This window comes from Macaca mulatta, chromosome 13, assembly GCF_049350105.2.
Source record: "Macaca mulatta isolate MMU2019108-1 chromosome 13, T2T-MMU8v2.0, whole genome shotgun sequence".
Lineage (NCBI taxonomy): Eukaryota > Metazoa > Chordata > Mammalia > Primates > Cercopithecidae > Macaca > Macaca mulatta.
In genome coordinates this window covers 50820801-50843737 of record NC_133418.1, presented here as the reverse complement: position 1 = coordinate 50843737, position 22937 = coordinate 50820801, and the positions used below count along the sequence as shown (strand labels likewise).

Sequence of the window (22937 nt, the reverse complement as noted above, 5' to 3'; positions counted from 1 at the left end):
AGCAGCCATGAAGCTGCTCATGGGTCTATGGATCTGAACGGCCACCAGCACCTCGCACACATGCCTTTGGTTCACTGCATGCTCCTGTTGGAGTGGCCAATCTGTCAGTTCTCCTTTGGCCTCTTTCGGTCTTTAACACCCTATTTTCTATCTTACAGGTTTTTGTTGTTGTTGTTATTGTTGTTTTGTTTTGCTTTTTTGAGACAGAGTCTCGCTCTGTCACCCAGGCTGGAGTGCACTGGTGCGATCTGGACTCATTGCAACATTTGCCTCCCGGGTTCAAGCAATTCTGGTGCCTCAGCCTCCTGAGTAGCTGGGACTACAGACACGTACCACTACACCTAGCTAATTTTTGGCATTTTTAGTAGAGATGGGGTTTCACCATGTTGGCCAGGGGGTTCACCATGTTGGTCTCGACCTTCTGTCCTCAAGCGATCTGCCTGCCTCGGCTTCCCAAAGTGCTGGGATTACAGGCGTGAGCCACCGCGCCTGGTGTATCTTACAGATTTTTGATTCACTATGTTTTCCAGAGGCTGGATGTTAAAATTCAGTTTTAATATGGTTTGAGATGGCTGAGTGTCATGTGGATGTCCTAAAGAATGGCAAGAAGACGGAGACATCTGCTAATCACATTCCTCCCTGGTTTAGCAGATAAATAGTACAATGTTGAGAATACAGCTTATCTCCCCAGAATGATGGTGGTGTAACACCTTATGACTCGATCCATTAGTGCAGGCATTTCCAAGAAGGCCTCTCCCAGCTCTATGAGCGATGCCTGTGTCCTTTTTCATCTCTACCCTAACTAACCCTACCTTCTGAGGGATTTTAAAGCAGAGCTTCTTAATTATTAGGGTGCCTAGGAATCACCTGGAAGTCTTGTCAAAATGCAGATTCTGGCCAGGTGCAGTGGCTCATGCCTATAATCCCAACAGTTGGGGAGGCTGATGTGGGAGGATGGTTTGAGGCCAGGAGTTTGAGATTGGTCTGGGCAACATAGTGAGACCCTGTCTCTACAAAAAAAATAAAAATTAGTCCAGGGTGAGTAGCACATATTTGTAGTCCCAGCTACTGCGGAGGCTGAGGCAGGAGGATCAGTTGAGTCCAGGAGTTGAAGCCTGCAGTGAACTATGATCAGGCCACTGCACTCCACCCTGGGCAACAGAGTAAGACCCTGTCTCTTGAGGGAAAATAAAAACAAACTCTGATTCAGTAGCTCTGAGGCCTGTTGAGATAGTGCACTTATAGAAACTCTCAGTGGTACTGCCGCTGCAAGCCCACAGACTAACCACACTTTGAGTAGCAGGAGTTTGAAACTTTTATTCCTGGCTGGCTACAGGATGGCCCAGACACCTCATCATCTAAATTCCAGGACCCTGCCTGCCCACGCCCAGGAGGTCTGAATCAACGGCAATGAAATCCGTGTCTGTGAGAGGGGAGACCACAGATTGAGGGGAAGGGAGGCAGGCTGAAAAGGGGGGGGCAGGAAGCCTGAGAAAGGGTACCAGTTCAGGACAGTTTAGTCTGGAGCTGGTAGGACCACCTAGTGTTGATTGAATATGGAGGCAGAGAGAGAACAAGGGAGGCACTTCGCAAACTGTCTCCACCTGGGGAGGCTGGATAGGTGCTCCTACTTAATAGCAAACCTCATCCTGGGCACCTGAATGCCATTGTATCCAATGACCTTCTGTAATACATAATGTCTGCATTGATTATTGTACATAGTTTAACTCTGGTTGTCATGGTTACATATGGCTAGACTAGGGTAAGACCATTTCTCTGATAAGTGGCAGGAAGAATCAGGGGACTGAATGGAAATGAAAGTATAGGACAGTTTGAGTGCCTACTGTCCACCAAGGTCTGAGGCAGGACTTTGCCATAGGTTGACTCATTCGATCCCCTGCAAAGGAGTCTGCTTAGAAGGTATCATGAGTCCCATCTTTAGAGATTGGAAGGAGGCCAGGAAGGGGGAATTACCTCACCTACAGTCAACAACTGGTACACGGAGGAGCTGAAAATGGAACCCGAGGAACCAGTGGGAGCATCTCCGTGCATGGGGAATGGGGAAGACATCCTGGGGGAGAGGAGCACAACGTCCAAGTGGAAAGAACAGGATCTCTGAGGATGGGTGCCCCAGCACTGTCAAGCACCTACAAATGGGGCTCAATCCTCACCCACAAAAGGATATGAAGAAGGGAAGCCTCGAAGATGAAAGGGGTTGATATCATGTTCAAGTCTCAAATGGGACAAGCAGGCTCCTACTTAGCAGGAGATGGGAGAGAAGCAACACATGGAAACAAGATCAGGAGACAAGCCAATTGAAGTTGAACCAATCTTTCAGGGATGCTCAGCTCTTTCTATAAAGCACTGTTCTGAATGGATTCCTATGATGTGTAGTTCAGGAATTTCACCACTTTTATACTATGTGTATTTTCTGTGTTTCCCCCTCCCCCAACACACATATATATATATTTTTAGTGTCTTTTTTTTTTTTTTTTGAGAGGGAGTCTAGCTCTGTCTCCCGGGCTGGAGTGCAGTGGCGCTATCTCAGCTCACTGCAAGCTCTGCCTCCCAGGTTCACGCCATTCTCCTGCCTCAGCCTCCCGAGTAGCTGGGACTACAGGCATCCACCACTGCGCCTGGCTAATTTTTTGTATTTTTAGTAGAGATGGGGGTTTCATATGTTAGCCAGGATGGTCTCAATCTCCTGACCTTGTGATCCACCCGCCTCGGCCTCCCAAAGTGCTGGGATTACAGGCGTGAGCCACCGCACCTGGCCTTTTTTTTTTTAAGACAGGGTCTTACTCTGTTGCCCAGACTGGACTGCAGTGGCACAATTTTGGCTCACTGACAGCCTCAGCCTCCTGGGCTTAAGTGATCCTCTCACGTCAGTGTGCATCACTGCACTGGCTAATATTTTTTGTAAAGTTGAGGTCTCACTATATTGCCCAAGCTGGTTTTGAACTCCTGAGCACAAGTGATTCGACTGCCTTGGCCTTTCAAAGTGCTGGGATTACAGGCGTGGGCCACCAGGCCCAGCCTGATATTTTTTTAAACAAGAAAATACTAACCTTGATCTGATGTTGGAGTTTAACCAAGAGGCAGCTCATAGGACCTGGTTTTCCCCACCGGAATCTCAGGCTGTGACAGGGGCTGCTCCTGGGTCTCTCTGTGGGCACTGTCAAAATGGACCTCAAATGGGATGTGTTCTTGCTGACCTCATTCATCAACCTGCACCTTCTCTGGGCCCCCTGGCACTACCATCTACCCTGTTGTTCTTCCAGAAACCTCCCTTCCTATGCCCTTGTCTTGTGGATTTGACTTCATAAATCTTTCTTGATACCTCTCTCCCTCCCCACCACCACTACCCTAATGGAGACCATCATTTTTGTTTTCTCACTTAGGTTTCTGCTCTCTCTGCCTCTATTCTGACACCCTCCTCTAATGCATTCTCTATATAGCAGCCGGCACTGAGTAAGATGTGGTCCTTGTCCACAGCTGAGGGGATAGGACAGACCCAGGCATGCCTGTGATCTGATTGGTGGGCCCCTTACCCAATCTCAAGAGATTATCAAAGGCTTCCTGAAGTGTCACCTGAGTTTAACCAGAAAGGATGAGTGAGAGTTAATGGCAAGGCGGCAGGAAACGCCTCTGCTAAAGCTATGCTGTTTTAGAAGTTTCCTTTAGTAGGCAGGCTCCTTGTGTCACATACACCCTGAGTACCTTCCTTTACTGGATTTCTTTCTCTATTTACAAACGAATTTCTACTGAATTTGTCCCACAGCCACTCACCTCTTCTACCATGTTTCCTTCAACTCCCATTTTTTTTCACTTTAGTTAAAATCTCTTAACCTGCTCTTGTGCAAGGAATGACAGTCCTTTACAGTAGGAATCTCTAACATGCGTTGCCAGGAGGGAGGAATGCTCTGGAAATGGGCAGTATGTGTAATTGCACATACCTCAAATATACACATATACATTCACCACACATTCACATACACTCTCTGTGTGTTAGTGCTGTTAACCAAATACTTCTGCTTATCCTTCCTGCACATAGCAGGATTGTACTTATTGCACTTCCCTGCCCCCTTGTAACTTTCTTTGGCCAGTGAGATGACAGCAGGGAGTGATATGTGTCACTTCCAGGTAAAAGCTTTAAGAGCCAGTGCTAGATTTGCCCCATTCTTGTTTCCTGCCTTCAGGGTTGAGGAGATGCATGTCCAGTTGCAGCAGCCTGGATGCCTGAGTGACTACGGGAAATAGAGCTCCTAATGACTCATAATGGACACGTTTCGTGATTGAGAAATACACTTTTGTTATGTTAAGCCACTGAGATTTGGGGATTGTCTATTACTCCAGCACAATCTAACTGATCCTGACTGATACACCCTGTCAACCAAGGCTCAGGGGCACCACGGCCTTTATCCCTGTTGGGTATTCCTTCCATTATGATGGGTATCCTTGCATTCTCCTTGCAAGTAATGAAGCCTATTTGATTCAACCTAAATTCAAAATGCAGTCACAAAACTAGCTATCAAACATGAGAACATTTGCAGGGCTATTTAAAAACATAGCAGCTGGGCGCGGTGGCTCACACATGTAATCCCAGCACTTTGTGAGGTCGAGGCGGTGGATCACAAGGTCAGGAGTTCAAGACCAGCCTGGCCAAGATGGTGAAACCCCATCTCTACTAAAACTACAAAAATTAGCTGGGCGCGGTGGCAGGTACCTGTAATCCCAGCTACTCGAGGCAGATGCAGGAGAATCATTTGAATCTGGGCGACAGAGGTTACAGTGAGCCCAGATGGTGCCACTGCACTCCAGCCTGGGTGACAAGAGTGAGACTCCGTCTCAAAGAAAAAAAAAACAAAAACAAAAACCAAAAACCAAAACAAAAAACCCAAAAACACATAGCATAGATATCCTACACGTTCACACTCACCAATGCAGGTCCACAAGCAACCCACTAATGAACCTCCCCTTTCCCGAGAGCAAAATGCCAGCTTCTGCCCAGTATCAGCTCTAGCATTTGTGGGCTAATTTTAGAGGTCCTGGATTGTAGGCCTGATTCTGCCATGTAGTAGTGAATGACCTTGGACAAATTACCTCACTGAGCCCCAGTTCTCTTATCTGTAAAATAGTGATGATAATAAAAACTATGTCATAGATAAGGAAAGTTAACATTTGCACATTTGTTGTACTTGCCACTCTGTGCAGACAGAAGGATGTGTGTGGAAGTGCTTTGAAAAGGGAAAGATCTATGCAAATATTAGTTGATAATACGGTTAGCCAACACATGACCAAAGAAGTAACACATCCAAAATCAAATAAACCTCCCAATACCTTCAGTCTTTAAAACCAAGCCCAGGTATGGATATCGGGATGTATTTACATTTCTGTAAAAGGTCACCATACACAAATCTCATTCTTAAATAAGGACAAATTACTTTTTAGCTGAAGAGGAGACAGGTCAAGTACCTCAGAGGAGGTTAGTCACATCAATCATCTGAGAGTTCAGCAGCATCCAACAGTGTTAGTTCCATGTGTTAACTTCTGAAGAAACACAGGCTTGCACATCCAATAATGCTTCCTGCCCCTTTCCTTCCCCGTGCAGAATTAACTTCAGCTCATCTATGGGGTAGGAAAGGCTCCTTATTTCACAGCCCTCCCTCCATGCTCCAGGCATCCAGGGAAATGCCTCTGCCACCCCTATCATCCCTTGAGTCCTTAGGGCTTCCTCCTCTAGCAAGGAGATTTCCCTTTCTAGTCCTGGGGGCAGCAGCACAGCCCGGCTCTGACCTCGCAGGAGCAGTTGCCTAAAAGAGGCTCCGCCCTTGGCCGCTTGGGGTGGCTCCCACCAAACCTGCTCCTAAAAGGAGCCTCTCTCCCTTTGTCTACTCTATGCGCCTCGGGGCCTAATCAAGGTCTCCGCCTGGGTGCTGAACTTGCTTCTCCCCCGCTTGCAGTAGTCCAGTGCTGCTCTAACTTGACATCACCTGATGGGCTAATTAAAACAGATTGCTGGGCCCGCCCCCAGAGTTTCTGATTCGGTGGGGTTAGGATGAGGGCCGAGAGCTTGCATTTCTCGCCAGTTCCCAGGAGATGGTGATGCTGCCAGTGCTGGAGCTCTCTTCGCGGAACCACTGAGTCTAGGCTAATGCAGCCCCAGGAGAGAGGGGCTCGCCCCGTCCCCACGCACACCCCCACTGCTCTCCTGCCCTGAGCGCAGTGTGAATAGGGAATAGCCGCAGCAGCCCAGGAGACTGGAGAACCAGAAGGCAGGACCTGACGGATTTAGGCTGTTTTATCTTGGGCGCCCCTGACCAGTTTGTGCAAGTCGTAAAGCAGGCAGGAAAGAAGTCTATGGAAGCCTATGGGTCTTCAGTGTTATTGAGGTCTGTCATTCATCAGGTTCTACTCATCTCATCTCTTCATTCAACACAGTGGTTGGGTGCTAGGTCTAGGGTTATGAGGTGAAAGCCAGCGTGCTAGCCCTCCAGGAGTTTGTAGTAACTGAGAAGGAAACATGCAAACCATTCCAGTGCCCAGCAACGATGAGATAACTGTTCCTAGGGAGGGAGAGTCAAACTTCTGTGGAGGGAGAGTGGGTGGGGCTCTGGAATCGTCTGAGCAGCTGGAGAAGGTTTCATGGAAGAACTGGCACTTATGACTTGCAGGATGAGTGGGAATTTGGCAGGTACAAGGGGTAGCTGAGAACGGGTGGGGTGGGAAGGGTTTTCCCCAGGCAGAACGATGAGCAACAGGACTGCCGAAAGTGTAAGGTTCCAGAGGCTGGGAAGATTTGACAGGCAGCTCTCTAGCCTGCCTGGGTTCCCTCCAACCTCTCTGGTGGCCCCTTCTCAGCTCCTGTCCCTCATGGGCTGGTATTCTTTGGGGCTCTGTCCTGGCAGCCTTTTCCTCGCACTCCCATGTCCACCCCCGATGAGCTCCTCCACACCTGAGGCCTCGCTGTCTGCTCGCTGATGGGGCCCAAATCTCTTTCAAGCCCAGGCCTCATCCCCTCAGTTGCACACTCACCTCCACACGGATGTCCGCATTCCCAGGCATCCTTCCTTTCGCATTTTGTCATGGTGAATGGCACCAGCATTCACCCAGTTACCTAAACGAGAGGGCTTTATGAAATGACCCTCTCATAGATTGCTGGTGAAGAGTAAATGACACAGTAACTTGCTGGTGCCATTTACCCAGACAGAATACCAGAGGACGGCTGCTGGGCTCCTCGGAAAGTCCACAACGTACTAGCTGAGTGATCTTGGGCAAGTTATTTAACGTTTTCTTATCCATAAAATGGGTTTGATGATAGTACCTACCTCACAAGGTTGTCATATGGATTAAATAATATTAGTTGTTGTCATTCATTGAGCCCTATATTAAGTCCTTTACTTGGATTCCCTCGAAGATGGAGTACCTAGTCCAAGGTCACACTGTTTTAAGTGGCAGATTCAGGTTTGGAAGCCAGAGTCCTCTGGCTCCTGAGCCATCTTCTTCACCTCACTGTCACACTTTCTGAAAACTGTATATACCAAATAGGGAAATGCCTATGGTACAATGTTAAGTTAAAAGAGGATGGCAAATTGTATACTTAGTGTGAGTAAATCCACAAATAGGAAAGGCTACAAGGAAATGTAGCAAATGGTTAAATATGGTTGTAATTTGGTGATTCTTCCCCTCTAGTATCTGTATTTTCCACGTTTTCATTATACGCATTTTTTATTAAAAGTTACTTATTAAAAATATATCAAAAACAATTACGACTCTACAACCTGTTCCCCTGTTTGAAAATTACACTCCCTTGGTTTTTCGTCTCGGTTCTAGTCTTACCACCCTTAACAGAAACTCTTCATTCCTCCCCAAGGCCATGGTAGGAAGCAGATATTGCAGCCATGTTCACCCCCAGGCACTCCCTCTCTGACAACCTGGACCCTGGAGCAGGCTGTCAAAATCAGAGGGAAGTTCCAGACAGAACCCGGGCTGCTTTACCGCCTAGGGCTTTCTTTCTGGACAGCGCTACTTTAGATCAGTTACTTTTTTTTCTTTCTTTCTAAATAGCCGGCCGAATGCTCATTTTCCAGTTCTGGCTGAGTTGTTAGCTGCAGCCGGGCGGCGACGCCTGCCAGGTACCTGGTTCCGTGAGCACCGCCCAAACTGGTCAGGCCAGTCCGTCCTGTGGCTGTTTCTGCCAGGACTCGCCCAAGTGTGTATGCGCGTGTGTCTCAGAGACCCACCCTGCTCCCCTGCAACCCAGGTAGGTGGAAAGCAGTTGCAGGCAACAGCCTGGCAGTCAGGCCAGATGGGTGGGGCTGAATTAATCTAACCTGGAATTTCAACTTGGCCTGCACAACAGGTGAGGGAAAAAAGCAGCAGAGAGAACGGGCAGTTTGGCAACTTGGAAATATTCCTGAGCCTTGCCCCTTACCCCCTGCCTGGAACATAGCCCAGGGTGACTCTTCAAAGTGTCTGCGCCGGGTTTTAGGGCTCAGTCGCGCCACGGCCCCCTCGAGGCTGTCCGAGCCCCTCCTGAACGCTGTCCTCCTCAGTTACCCTCCGCGACGCGCCCGTTCCCCCTCCTCCGGGAGGCAGGGCGGGGGTATCGGATTAGTCTTTGTTTTCGACGCGAAAGAGCCGAGCGCGGCGCGGGGGAGGCTGGCGATGGCAGGGCCGTGGGGTCCACCTGGACAGGGCATTCGGCCGTGACCCCTGCGAGGGTGCCCTTAGCCTCTGCCCCCGAGCAACCCCTTCTTGCCGGCCAGGCTGACTCGGTACGCAAACGCGCGATGTCCCCCATTGTCCTGCTTCGGAATGAGCCAGCGCCAGCTGGGACAGGGGGATCAGTCGGGCCCGGCGCTCAGGCCTCCCAGGAGCGCCGGGGCCGTCCCGGACCGATCTGGCCCGCAGGGAGTGGCAGGAAGTGGGGACACCGAACGCGGCTCGGCCGAGGGCCTAGGTTGGAAGGTCCGCGTGCCCCACCCCGCCTCGCCGGCCCCGGCTGCAGCCCCGCCGGAGGGCGAGGGTGGCCAGCCCGAAGGGGGCGGCCGTGTCCCGGGAGGGCCGACCGCGTGGGTGGGAGCCACTGCAGGTGCAGAGAAGCGGCGGCCGGGCCGGAGCCTGCCCCAAGCCGCTCGCAGGCCGCCCGCCCGACCCCTCCCCTCCGCGGGAAACACCCCCCTCTCGCCCGGCCCGGGGCTCGGCAGGGCCGGCGGGGCTCGCCGGGGCCGCACGTGTGCGCCCTCCCGGGCGGGGGAGTCCCCGGGCGAGCACGTGCCGCGGTGCGCGGGGGGCGGGGAGTCCCGCGGACGCCTTCATTGCTGCTGCTGCCGCCGCGGCCGCCGCTGCCTCTTCCTTCCTCCTGCGCCGTCCCCTCCTCGGCCCGGGCGGGGGGCTCCGCGCGCCGAGTTCGGTCGGGCCGGGCGCTCCGGGAGGCGGGCGCCCCAGGCGGCGGCGGCGGCGGCCGCGACGGTGGTGGCGGCGGCGGCGCGGGCCGGGAAACTTTGCCCCTTTGTGCGCTCCGCCCCGGAGGCGGCGGGCAGGTCGGTGCAGTCGGTGCCTTTCCGGCTCCGGAGTGGGGGAGGGGCGGCGGGAGGCGCTGGGGGCCCGGCCCGGGGGAGGGGGAGGGGGCGGCCCGGAGCCGGCGGGGGGCCGCTCCTCCGGTGCAGGGGGCCGGACTGGGGTGCTGCGGGGCGCTGTGCGGTGGAGCCGGGCGGGGGTGGCAGGGCGGGGGCGGGGGCTGCGAAGCCGCCAGAGCCGAGTGGCGGAGGCCCCAGAACAAAGGAGCCCGAGCGGCGGCGCGCGCGCGGCCCGGCCCGCGGCTCGAGCGCGCCCCCCTCCCCGCGCCCCTCGGCGGCGCGGGCCGCCCTCCCCAGTCGGGCTGGCGGGCTGCGCTCGGGCGGCGGGCGCCGCGCGCGCGGGCTGCCCCGGGCGCGCCCCCACCTCCAGGCCGCTTCCGTGCCGGGGGCGCCGGGGCAGTCCCGCGGAGCGAGGCTCTCAGCAAACTTTATTTTGAAAGCTCAGCTCCCTGAGGGAGGGCCCGGCGGCCTCCAGCCAGGGTGTGTGGGGGAATTTTGGTGAAACTCTCACCAGCCCGTGGGGGATGGGAGGAGGGCAACTTTCTTAGAAATCTCACCTTGACCACCCCCTTGAATTCGTAGTCCAGGGCCGCCTCCCTCAGATAGGGAGTGGGTGCTGGGTGCGTCCTGCTTGAGGTTCTGGGTAGGACCTCATTTGAGCAAGCCCCATCTCTTCCCCCATTTTCTCTTCCCAGAAGCAGGAAGAAGTGACACGTGAAAGTTGTCCCTGAGCTCCGAGTGATGCGCTTCCCCTTTCTGTCTTTTTCAGGCAGCACTGCCTTCTCCAGCGTCCAGACCCTGGAGGAAAAATACCAGGAGAAACTGCTCACTCAGCTCTGCCCCCACCACACCCTACCTGCTCACCTCATGCCTGGGTCCAGGGTGGGTGAGGGTGAAGAACCCACCGGGCCAAGATGATCCCTTTTCTGGGGACTGCTGCTGGTGTCCTTCCCCAGATCCCGGGCCCCAGCAGGTGGGAGAGTGGCCCCCTACGGAGCCCGATCAGACTGCTGCAGAGGAGGTGAAGAGGGGTTGAGAAGAGGCATCCATCCACGAGACTGAAGCCACTTGCCTTCATCCTTGTGATTCTTGGCTGTTCTAGGCGAGAAGGACCTGTTGGTGGCCTTTGGAGGTGGCGGGAAACTGGACTGTGGTTCTGCCCCAGCACCTATGCCCCCACTTCTGGCAGCATCATGAGCCAGTTTCAGGTGCCCCTGGCCGTCCAGCCGGACCTGCCAGGCCTTTATGACTTCCCTCAGGGCCAGGTGATGGTAGGGGGCTTCCCGGGGCCTGAGCTCTCCATGGCTGGGAGTGAGTCCCAACTCCGAGGGGGTGGAGATGGCCGGAAGAAACGGAAACGGTGTGGTACTTGTGAGCCCTGCCGGCGGCTGGAAAACTGTGGGGCTTGCACTAGCTGTACCAACCGCCGCACGCACCAGATCTGCAAACTGCGAAAATGTGAGGTGCTGAAGAAAAAAGTGGGGCTTCTCAAGGAGGTAAGCTGGCGCTTGCTAGGCTACCCTGTCCCTTCCTTGAGGGCACGGTGATCACGGGGGTCTTGTTCAAGGCTCGTCCAGTTGAATCCATTCTCTCATTTCTGATTCTCTTGGTCCAACTTTAAGTAGGAGTGTAACTGACATGTTTGGGCTACTTTGCAGGGCTGACAATTTGTATGAGAGTAACTGGGTAGAAGGGGGATCTGAGCAGGCTCCCTAATCTCTGATGTTTGCATTTGATGCGGGACTGTGATGTCTACCTTTACCTCTAGAAGTTTCTTGTCCTGCTGCTTGAAGCCTCAAATGTTGTATTTCAAGCTCATGCTAATGCTTGGATGACTTGGGCTTTGATAGTGTAAGATAAGGGATGGAGGCTGATGGATTTGGAGACAAGGTTTTGGATTGACAGGGTGGTTTTATGCTGCCCTGATGGAGTGGGATGTTTCTTTCATGGTTTTTCTCAGATGGCCAGAGAGCCAGTTGAAACCGTTTGGGAATCTAATGACAGACTGATGATTTGGGTTCTCCTATCTTAGTTCTTCTTGCAGTCAAAAACTTTATTTCTGTGTTCTCAGGACTTGGCACAGTTCCTTGGCAGGTAGTAGGCACTCAGATACTAATTGCATGAATGGATGACGTGCTTTTGAGACACTATCAACCCCAGGGAGGTGTACTCCCTTTATTTGGGGGTAGTAAGGTGGAGAAGGGAAGGAGATTTGGGATGAGAGCAGGCAGGATGAGAAGGCAAGGGAGAGACGGTGACCTTGCATTGGCCGTCTTTCCCTCCCATTTTAGTGGCGGACTGCCGGCTTGAGGTTGGTGACAGCCGAGACAGCAGAGAGTTGGCAGAAGTAGGGCTGAGCGAAGTTGAGCAGCTTAGGAGGAGCGGTGTAGCCGCTGAGGTCGCTCCAGGCAGTGGAACTGGCGCTGGACAGAGATGGAGGCCTGTGCTGTCTTCGAGCTCCCCCTGGCTCTGCCATTCATTTGTCCAAGGGTCCAGACAACTCGGGCCCCTTCTCTGGGACTGTCTTTTCCTTGGGGGAAGTGGAGGAGTTGTACTTGATGTCTTTCAAAGTCCCTTCCAACTGGGCGGGGAGCTGCTTGCTTCTGAGGACTCGGGTCCCTGTGACTTTGTTGCGCTGGCGGCTCGTGCTCAGGGTTTCCCTGACCGCTGAGTGCAGAGCCGCACAGCGAGCTGGTGGGACTGGTCCCGTGGCTAGGAAGAAAGATTCAAGTGTTGAAAACAGGGAGGTGGGGTTGCTGGATATTTCTGCCCCTTCTCACCTTGTCTTGTCCGTGTCCTGTGGAAGCTGTATGTCCTGACCCAAGGACTGCAGACACAGGGCCCTGTTTCCCCTGTCTCTTGTTAAAGCAGACATCTGGATCACATATGCAGCCCCCAGCCCCAGCCTGGGAGACTTCTCTGTTGCTGGTGTTGGGGGTAGTTATGGTCCTGCTGGCCCAGTGCCACATGGGTCGCTACTGAAAGCAGGGTGGTATGAAGTGGGGGAGGCTTTACTTCTGGATGTAAGAGCTGGTGCTTTGGTGTAGGGAGGAGCTGCTGAGTCTACTTTGTAAAGCTTGATTCCTTTGCGCCCTTGCTTCTAGCATTGCTTTTCTTCCCCAGCCCCCATTGTCTTACTCAGTTCCTCCCATAATTAAACCGGAGGGATGAGGATGCTGAGCTTCCTGGGCTAGATGTTCTTGGAAGCAGTGGCCCTTGTGAACTAAGTTGAAGTGCTGCTTTTGGCAACAACAGAACATACCTGAGTGAAAGGGGCTGGGAGTGAGGCCAGGGCCTTGTCATCCTGTGTGTAAGCTGTCGGCCCAGGCTGCCGGGTGGTCTTGGTTAAGATATCATGGATCTGGGGTGGCTGAGGCTTAGAGACAACCCTGCTGAGAGATGCCTGCATCCCTATTGACCTTACCCTGGCCAACTACCTCTCTAAGCCCCAGGGTCAGGTAAGGTGAGGCTGGACGGCCTTGGGTGTCTGAGGACAGAGGATCTACATGCTGATCTGTGGATCAGTAGAGTTCTGTGTTTCTAGAGAAACAAAAGGGGACAGTGGAATGAGTTTTTTTCATAAAGCTAACTTTCTGTGACTTAAAGAGTGGTACTTTTTTTGTAATGATAGGTTCTTTTCTACTTCTCGATGTTTAAAATATGCTTTCTTAAAATGTGCTTTATGAAGGTGTGATAGAAAGTAGACCTTTTTTTTTTTTTTTTAAGTCTTTGGTAAAATACAAAATGGTAACCAGTGCCTCTCTCTGAAAAAAAAAAAGGTTTTTTTTTATTTTTTGGTCCATGAAAGCTGAATGCCAGAGAGTCACTGTCTAGGGTATACTGCATTTAATGGGCATATCTCTGTCATAATTGAAAAGCTGAGAGGTGCCCGAGAGACTGCCAGAGTGGATGAGACCCTAAGACCAGCCCAGCATTTAGCAGATACTGGGGACTGCTGGGACCATAACCATTGGATCTTAGCAGCCGTGTGGCAGAGGGAACACGTTCCAAGATTGGGGAGGTTGTTTTGGCCATGACTGTTCAGGTGGGGTGGGACGCAGTATCCTAGGAGCCTCTCGGACATCAGACCATCTACCTGCATTCCTGCTGCGTGGCACTTCCTCCTCTGTGAGAGCACTGTACTCTTCTGGGAGCTCTTCCTTACTTCCCTTCTGTCTCCATCTCTCCTAGTTGCCTTTAGGGCTTCCTTTGAACTGTCTGCCTCCAGTTACTTTATATCATCCTGTAAGGAGGAGATTACCTTGGGTTTTCCATCTTCTTTCCCTGCTCCTCACTCTTTTTCTCTGGGCTTTGTGGCTGGGGAGGAAGGGTGCAGGGGAATCCCTCAGAAAAGAAGTTCACCATTTTAGGACTAAAGACAGGCTCCCCCCAGGGATGGGCCTTCCTGCCTTAGTGGGAGGTGACTACTTCTCTGGGTCCTAATGTGAGGTTGGGGCAGGTTGGTAGTAGCTGTGGTCTTCCTTCCTATTCCAGGAAGAATTTAGAGGAGGCTGTTTGATTTCATATTCTTTTTACCCGAGTGGTGGCTTGGTAGGACAATGAAGATGACTGATTAGAAAAGTAGGGTTTGGTGACTATGGAAGCACACTAGGTAGGGCTCAGAACCCAGAGTAAGTGCTGTGCCCTTCCTCTCTTGGGCAACCAGTGCTCCATCCCTTCTGTGTCCATTTTCTGAATTGTAAGATAGGAGTAACCCTTCTTTGTAGGGTTGTCATGAGGATTAAATGAGATAAAATATGCATAATGTCTGGCACATAGTAGGTAATCAATGCATGAAGACAAAACATTCCTAAACATGTAGAAAAGGATGAATCTTTATGCATAAACAACTGTGCATTAGTCTTCGAGCTGTAAAGATGCAATACAAGGGCTAGGTGTGGTGGCTTACTCCTGTAATCCCAGAGCTTTGGGAGGCTGAAGCAGGAGGATCACTTAAGACCAGCCTGGGCAATGTAGCAAGACCCCATTGCTTAAAAAAAGAAAAATTAGCCAGGCATGGTGGCATGTGCCTGTAGTCCTAGCTCCTGGAAAGACTGAGGTGGGAGAATCGCCTGAGCCCACAGTGGGCCATATTCGAGCCACTGCACTCCAGCCTGCGTACGACTCCAGATGCAATACAAAGTAAGCATTTATCTCAAGGCATTCCCCTCACTTGCTCATAGAAGAACAGTGGGGCAGAACCGTGGGGCAGAACCGTGGGGCAGAACCGCAGAGCCAGGCAGAGGGAGGGAGGAGTTTGCCAACCTCTGTGCTGGGGGAGGAGGCTAGACATCAAGGAGTCACTGTGGTCCTAGGCCTGACTGAAAAATTGCCCATGGGTGAGGGAAGTAAATAACTGTTAGAGCAGGAGAATGACCTTAAAAAATGCATAGAAAAATGTATGCATAAGTTTGAAAGCATGACTGAGGATATTATGGGTGAAAACGAGAGAAATGGAAAGATATAGGTTATGAGAATACTTTCTAGCCCTCAGCCAAGTGGATTTACAGCTTGAAACAGATCTCTGCCAGATTTGAGTCAAGATAACTTGGAATTGGGAATCTTTCAACAATATCAGAACACCTGGTTAATCCTTGCCCATCCTGAAGATGGAGGCTGTGGAGAGGAATGCATTCAGGCTGGTCTCGGCATCAAAGGGAGAATTGACTAGAGAAGTGGAAGTGATGAGAATCTTTAGAGAAAGGGACCCCATCTGAGCATTTGTCAAGCTTGAGAGGTTGGGCAGGGAGGAGTATTTACCATAGTCTTTAGAATATCATCTTTCAAATGCAAGCAGTTTTTAACCCCACGGGCCACAGATTCTAAATGAAAATTAGCTGGAGGGATAGAATTGCTTGTTAAAAAGCAAAATCTGGCGGGGCATGGTGGCTCATGCTTGTAATCCCAGCTTTTGGGAGGCCAAGGCAGGCGGATCACCTGAGGTCAGGAATTCGAGACCAGCCTGACCAACATGGAGAAACCCCGTCTCTATTAAAAATACAAAATTAACCAGGCGTGGTGGCGGGTGCCTGTAATCCCAGCTCCTCGGGAAGCTGAGGCAGGAGAATACCTTGAATCCGGGAGGCGGAGGTTGCAGTGAGCTGAAATTGCGTCATTGCACTCCAGCCTGGGCAACAAGGGTGAAACTCTGTCTCAAAAAAAAAAAAAAAGGAAACGCTGGTAGAATAGTCATGAATGATAGCTTCAGGAGAAAGGTATTGGTGGGACTGGGGAAGGACTGAGCCATCTGTGTGGCTGTATGGGCTGTTCTCTAGTGAGTGAGGGGGTGAAAGGCCAAGCACATTATGTGGAAAGTGGAGACATGGCACTGAAGCAGAGTCAGGAGTGTGGTCTAAGCCCTTAGAGAAGCATCAGGGAGTCTAGTGGCTAGAATGTGCTAAGGCTGTTGGAAAATGCTGATGATAATGTTTTGTATAAGGTTCTAACAAGAGTGAGAAGGAAGAGGTAGGCTTATAACTTTCTAGGGATGGAGAGAGTGGACAGACACTGGGTCCCTGTGGTGTCAGAAGATATAACCTGGGGAAAACAGAGCCAGCCAGTTACCCTACCTGAGTCTGAGTCATTCGCTTCCTACTGAACACCTGCAGATGTGCTCGCAGAATCACGATCTTTTTTTCTTTCTTTTTTTTTGAGACGGAGTCTCGCTTTGTTGCCCAGGCTGGACTGCCATGGCGTGATTTTGGCTCACTGCAACCTCCACCTTCCCAGTTCAAGTGATTCTCCTGCCTCAGCCTCCTGAGTAGCTGAGATTACAGGCATGTGCCATCACGCCTGGCTAATTTTTGTATTTTTAGTAGAGACAGGGTTTCACCGTGTTGGCCAGGCTGGCGTTGAACTCCTGACCTCAGGTGATCTGCCCACCTTGGCCTCCCAAAGGCTGGGATTACAGGCATGAGCCATTGCGTCCGGCCCTTATTTTTTTCTTAAATAGAGATGGGGTCTCGCTATTTTGCCCGGACTGGTCTTGAACTCCTGGTGAATTACAATTTTTATGGAATTATGATGATTGAAAGAGGGCCAAAAGGCCAGAGATAGACTAAAAGTTCAGTTTCTCAAAGAGATTTTGAAAATTGTAAATATATAAGCTTAATGTCAGTTTTTGACAGTTCTAGAACAGATTGTTTAAAAGGTGTTTTGTGAAACTTCAGAAAGGCAAGTGATAAACTTTGAGGGTGCCTGTGGTTCTTTTCAAAGCAGCTGAGGCAAACGAACAGATCTAGATTTCTGTAAATAAATGATGGCATCTCCTGCCAGGTTGGACAGATGAGAAGTCCAATTTTTGACTTAAAGTCATCTTAGAGGGAGGTCACTGATATGACTGCCCTATTCAGTCTGTCGACCATGTAGATCAGGGGTTCCATATTGGGATCACCTGGGAAATGTAACAAACATGGTGCCCAGACCCCACTCCCAAGGGATTCTGATTTAATTGATTCAGGGTGGACCAAACTGGTCTGGGGCTCCCATGTGTACCTAATGTGTAGTTAGCATGGAAACCCTCTGATGCAGATGAGAGACGGTGAGGTGATGGGCACCTACCTGGACTCTTCTATGGCAAATTACTCACTTGAGTCCTGGGACACCTGCATGGTCCACAGCCTCACTTCCACCTTGCTACTCAGTGGACCAGCAGCATTGGTATCACCTGCAAGTTTGATAGAACTGCAGAATGTCCAGCCCTACCCTAGACCTGCTGTATTGAAATCTGCACTTTAACCAGATCCCCAGGTGATTTGTATATCCATGAAAGTTTGAGGAGCTGTCTACAGCATTTCTATGACCAGAAGGGCATGGGACATGGAGCGAGTGGGGCAGGGGCCGGGGGTGGTGATAAATAAGCTGTGATGAACAGGCAAAGAATTCGAAGTGCCAGCAAGGGTAAAGAGCATGACCCAACCCATTTCCTGACCCTCTAAGCCGGGGAGACAAGGACCTCTTGAGATTTACTGCATGTTTCTGCTTGTTCTTCTGGTATTTGTTTCCTTCTAGTTTAGTGAGTTATCAGTAAAACCTATCAATAAAACTAATCTACAAAGTTATCAGAGAACTCGTGTATTTGTTCTGACAACAGTCAGGAAAGGGCTCTCAGAAGATGTTTGCTGCTCAGCAGCCTGATTCAGGGGTTGGAGCTCCATGACACAGTAGTAGTGGTGGTTGTGTAGAGGAGGGGGTGTGTCCATAGAATCTTAGGTCTCATGGAAGGATCTGGAAGCTTATGGAGTAGAATGGATGTGTGCCCTTTTCACAAGATGAGGTAGTAGGCAAGTCAGATCTGTGGGTGTGGTGGGTGGGTGGGTGGCAGTGATGATGCAGTTATTACGTTGAATGATAGAACAAGGGGTTAAGGAGGTTGGGACAGTCAAGTACAGTGAGTCCCAGTAAGACTCAGTGGGATTTAATCAGGGCAAATGCAAAGGCCTGTACTTGTTTTAAAAGAGAAATGTACGAACTCTGGCTTCCTAGCAGGTGGAAAGAACTGAAACTCTAAAAAGGAATGTTGACAGTCTGTCTTGAAATCTGTCAGAGTGGTCGCATGCAGGACGGCTGAAGGAAGCAGGGCTGTTCAGCTGCTGATGAGTAGAGGAACACAGGCTCAGGCAAAGCCTATGTGAAGAGGAGGTCAGTTCCCTCACTGGAAGGAGTATGCAGGAGTTTTATTAGTGGGTGAAAGTTATTAGACAGACTGAACCCATGTTAGAAAAAAGAATTGTGGCTATTCCAGCACTGAGGAACTAGCCCTGAGAGGTCCTGTGTGACCAGTGCCAGCACGAGTCTGGATGCTGCCTAGCAGGGAAGTTATGAGGATGCCTTCTGGGTTGTGGGGAAGTGGGGAGGGAGATTCACATTTGGCGGTCTCTTGCTAAGATTATGTGAAGTATATTATCGGGTCTATTTTTTGTTTTGTTTTGTTTTCGATACGGAGTCTCCCTCCGTCCCCCAGGCTGGAGTGCAGTGGTGCGATCTCGGCTCACTGCAACCTCCGCCTCCCAGGTTCGAGCAATTCTCCTGCCTCAGTCTCCTGGATAGCTGAGATTACAGGCACACATCACCATGCCTGGCTTATTTTGTATTTTTAGTGGAAACGGGGTTTCCCCGTATTGGCCAGGCTGGTCTCAAACTCCTGACCTCAGGAGATCCACTCACCTTAGCCTCCCAAAGCACTGGGATTACAGGCATGAGCCACTGTGCCTGGCCTATCAGGTCTATTTTCATGTTTTGTTTTTGTTTTTGTTTTTTGTCTGTTTTGACAGAGTCTTGCTTTGTTACCCAGGCTGGAGTACAGTGGCATGATCTCAGCTCACTGCGACCTCCGCCTCACGGTTCAAGTGATTCTCCTGCCTCAGCCTCTCAAGTAGCTGGGACTGCAGGTGTACACCACCATGTCTGGCTAATTTTTGTATTTTTAGTAGAGACAGGGTTTCACCATGTTGGCCAATCTGATCTTGAACTCCTGACCTCAGGCGATCCACCCACCTTGGCCGCCCAAAGTGCTGGGATTATAGGGATGAGCCACTGCACCCGGCCTATTTTCATGTTTTTTTAGACAACTACATGCAAGAGAGGCATCTATCTTAGACTGCAGCATTTTGGTAAACTTTTAGACTTAATCTTAGACCTAGACCTAATCTCAGACCTCTGTTGGGGTAAGGTCTGTGAACTTTTTTGAAAATTTCAGCCAAATGTTATGTGAATGTGCAGGGGTGTCTCCCCTCAGGGGAGAGGGTCCATGGTTTTTAGCAGATTGTCAAGAGTATTCAGGACCTCCCCAGATTTAAGAAGCATGCTCTACCTGAGCCGTCTAATATAGTTGCCATTGGCCACAGATAGCTATTTAAATTTAAATTTAAATTAGTTAAGATTAAATTCAGTGACTCAGTCATACTAGTCGACTTTCAAATGCTTGTCAGCCACATGTGGCTAGTGGCTTGTGGCTTATGTATTGGACAGTGCAGATAGCATTTCTGCCATCACAGGAGGTTCTATAGGACAGTGCTGGGAGCCAGCCTTAGAGTGACCCTATGTGGTCCCTGAACCCTCACCAAGGGCTCTTTTTAGGTTGGGGAAATAGCTTCTGAATTGGCAGCTCTCAGGGTTTGGGATCCCAGCCCCCACCCCAAAGTAAGTGGTGAGGTCTCTGGACAGTACTTTCCTGGGTTCTAACCCACCGCACAGTCCACTGCTTCTCCTTGAAGGCACGGCCATGCTTTACTTGTCTGCTATGGGAGAGCACAGGGACAGGAGTGAGGGGATGTGCACCACCCAGAGGCTGTCTGGATCCCTAGTGGGGAAAATGACTCCTCCCTACCTACAGTCTTGGTCAGCAGCCCCACTGAGCTGTGTTCATGTTGACTTACAGCTCCAAACTTAGCTCCTGGGTCCTGCCAGAGTTTTCCTCTCTGTTGTGGGTTTTCTTGTTCTGGAAAGGACAATGTGGTGACTGGGTGGGCCAGAAGACCAGGTCCAGGGTCTCAGGAGTTGTCACTAATTTTCCACTCCATTCCCCTTCACTTCTTTACAGCTCCTTTTTGGAATGAGGGGACGATGCTCAGGAAGAGAGGAGGTATTGGAAAGGAAAGAGACCCCCTTCGTCTTCCTTTTGAGCCCTGCTGCAACCTGGCTGGCTGTTTCTGGGAGAGCCCTTTAGAGTTGCTGTGGGCGTCTGCCTTTGTCTGTGCAGGGCATAGGCACTGCACAGTTGCCACACCCAGGGTGGACAAATCCCTCGGTGGCCTTGTCTCCTGTCATTTACATAGGAAATCTGATAATCTAAGATTCTTATTTTTTTTTTTATGTTGAGACAAGAGTCTCGCTCTGTCTCCCAGGCTGGAGTACAGTGGCATGACCTTGGCTCACTGCTACCTCCAATCCTGGATTTGAGCGATTCTTGTGCCTTAGCCTCCCAAGTAGCTGGGATTACAGGCAGGCACCACCACACCCGACTAATTTTTGTATTTTTAGTAGAGACAGGGTTTCGCCATGTTGGCCAGGCTGATCTTGAACTCCTGAACCTCAGGTGATCTGCCTGCCTCGGCCTCCCAAAGTGCTGGGATTACAGGCATGAGCCACCATGACTGGCTGGATAACCTAAGTTTTTATTAACCACTGAGGGAAGGGTCAAAAAGAAGGCTGGCAGCCCATTGTAGGATCACTGGCTGGCCTTCGGGTGGCCACAGGTACGGGGGTTTGTTGCCTGCTTGCTTCAGGTAGCACAAGTATGCAGCTGGGGCACTGTTGATGGCCGTTCCTGCACTGCTGGCTGTGACTTGTATGAATTCTAGCTCTGTTGTGTCCTACCTCTACCATACCTAACGAGGGTGTTAGTGGACAAAATAAGGCACCTCTCACTGCTGCTACAGCAGCAATTCTAGATTCTCAGAATGTATGGGGAGTTGCATTGGATGGAATTATTTGGTGGTATTGGCCAGACTGTGGGTCCCCCATGCTTCCTGCCCCTCCTAATTACTGCTGGTTCAGGGAAGTCTCAGAAAAGGAGTACGGAGATGCTGGGTCAAAAAGAAGTACAAAGTATTAGACTAGAGTCTGCTCCAAGGCTGAGTTTTTCTTGTAGGGAGAACATGGGTGGCTCTCTCCTGTCTTATTTTTTATTGATTGATCCGCCCTTTAAGGTAAGCTCTGTGTGCCCCAGTTCCCTTAATGATGCTGGGAATGATCCTGGAGCTCTAGAAGAGAGAGGGACGGCAGATTCTTACTGTGAGGGCTGGGTCCCGCCTGTACTGTGTTCATGCTGCAGGATGGGGTGAGGTGCAGTGAGGGGAGAGGTGAGGTGCAGTGAGGGGAGAGGTGAGGTGCAGTGAGGGGAGAGGGGGGTGTGAGGGCCAGTGGGAGAAGAGCTGGTGCCAGGAGGACAAGGAGAGAGAGACACCTTCCTGGTGTATCCTGGGTCCCAGGATCTACAAGGTCCCTTGTACTGGAGGCGGCCAGCCCCTCTCCCTGGTGCTGCTTCAGTTTCCCGAGGCAGGACATCATCTGCTTTGACCTACAGACAGGCAGGTGGCCCTCCTGGCCCCATTCAGCAAACCTTGGCTGGGACTAGCTGTTCGCCGGGTGCCGCACTGAGTCTGAGCGGTAAGTAAAGGGAGGCACGTTAACTCTGTCTGTCCTTAATGATCTTGCCATCTGGGGAAGGAGACAAGCATGGAAACAAATAATTACAGTACATTCTGATAGGGCTAAAAGGGAGGGATGCCTCGAGGGCAGAGACTGGCCTTAGTCACCTTTGGGCCCATAGAGCCCAGCCAGGAAGGGAAGGGACATGTCTTGAGAGTATAGTGACATGTGAAGGATGAGGAGGAGAAGGTCTTCCAGGAGGGGGAAGCACCTCCCTGATCTTGCAGTGTGTAGAGATGCTACCTGATGCTGGCGGCAGGGGTGTGGAAGGATGAGGACAGATGAGGACAGATTGCTGGGTACCGCCTGAGGATCCTAGAGGTGGAAGGTTAGATGCTTTGTGTTAATTCCTCTTGAAAGTCTTCTGCTAGGGCTATACCCAGGTTTCTAGCTCAGCATTCATGCCCCACCTTCTCAACAGCGCCATACAGTCGCTTGTTATCTGCTTAGGTCCTAGAACATTTGGTGGTTCAAGGCTGTTGAATTTGGGGCGAGGAGACCGTGACGAGGTTCACAGACTATAAGACCTTTTCACAAGCATCTTGAAGGGCATGTAGGGTATAGGCAGAGTGTCACCTACTACCTGTCAGTCTGGGAGGCCCTGGATGCATGCTGTTTGCTGGTAGGAAGCACGAAGATGGAGTTGTTGGCTGGCTCCGACTTGTTTCCCTTGAGTGTTGCTGGGTGCCTTGGTTCAGTCTGGTTCTGCTGCATCTCCAAGGAGAGGAGCATCTTTTCTTCTGTTGCTGCTGCTCCTCCTCCTCCTCAGCCTCCTCCTCCCTGTGATTGTCGTTGACACAGACTTCCGCTGCCAAAGCTAATTGTGAGGCCTGATCAGTGAATGAAGGCAAAGGCAGTTCCCATGACAACCGCAAAGAGTTTCAAATATAGGGGATGATGTGTGTGTGATGGGCGGCAATTACTTGGGTGGAAATTGATGCGTGGACACCGGGGACTTCAAACATAGGCTCTGAAGGTGGAGGGGGTGTTGGGTTTTTTTTGGCAGGATCCTTTGTGTGATGGAGAGAAAAGGAGGTCACAGACTTCCCTCATAGTCAATTCCAAGTGCCTTCAGTGTGTGGAACGTAGGCATAGCCTTGCAGGGGCTTTGGAGAGGCACAGCTCCAGTCATTCTGGTTGGGGATGCAGGACACACAGAGAGACAAATAACCGTACCAGGGGTGAGATAAGAAATGTTAGAAGTGC

At 51.1% G+C, this 22937-nt stretch overlaps 2 protein-coding genes and 1 long non-coding RNA gene across 4 annotated transcripts in view; 2 read left to right on the top strand and 1 right to left on the bottom strand.

Moving 5' to 3' along the window:
• Window positions 1-6423: 6423 nt before the first annotated feature.
• Window positions 6424-10273, bottom strand: LOC144333742 (uncharacterized). Its single transcript, XR_013402708.1, has 3 exons — window positions 10139-10273; window positions 7036-7117; window positions 6424-6510 (listed from the first exon to the last, which is right to left on the bottom strand). It is a non-coding gene; the product is annotated as an uncharacterized LOC144333742 (long non-coding RNA).
• LOC144333727 (uncharacterized) lies at window positions 7693-10619 on the top strand. 2 transcript variants are annotated; one of them, XM_077959394.1, is made up of 3 exons: window positions 7693-9078; window positions 9210-9545; window positions 10351-10619. In XM_077959394.1, exons 1-3 carry the CDS (start codon window positions 8818-8820, stop codon window positions 10615-10617), a joined length of 864 nt encoding a protein of 287 aa, XP_077815520.1. In that variant the 5' UTR covers window positions 7693-8817; the 3' UTR covers window positions 10618-10619. The 2 variants fall into 2 exon arrangements, with proteins under 2 accessions (XP_077815520.1, XP_077815519.1); XM_077959393.1 differs by having other exon boundaries at window positions 7699-9545.
• Window positions 10620-10626: 7 nt separating this feature from the next.
• Window positions 10627-22937, top strand: part of TET3 (tet methylcytosine dioxygenase 3) — a 125179-nt gene continuing 112868 nt past the window's right edge. The window contains exon 1 of the mRNA XM_028832371.2: window positions 10627-11077. Within this exon, the coding sequence (XP_028688204.1) occupies window positions 10775-11077 (303 nt within the window). The 5' untranslated portion in view covers window positions 10627-10774. The remainder of the gene's footprint in view (window positions 11078-22937) is intronic.

Bases quoted from the DNA above. Each gene is read 5' to 3' on its own strand.
- LOC144333727 (XM_077959393.1), top strand. From the start codon at position 8,793: ATGTCCCCCATTGTCCTGCTTCGGAATGAGCCAGCGCCAGCTGGGACA. The intron at 9,546-10,350 runs GTCGGTGCAGTC...TGTCTTTTTCAG, and splicing joins GCCCCGGAGGCGGCGGGCAG to GCAGCACTGCCTTCTCCAGC.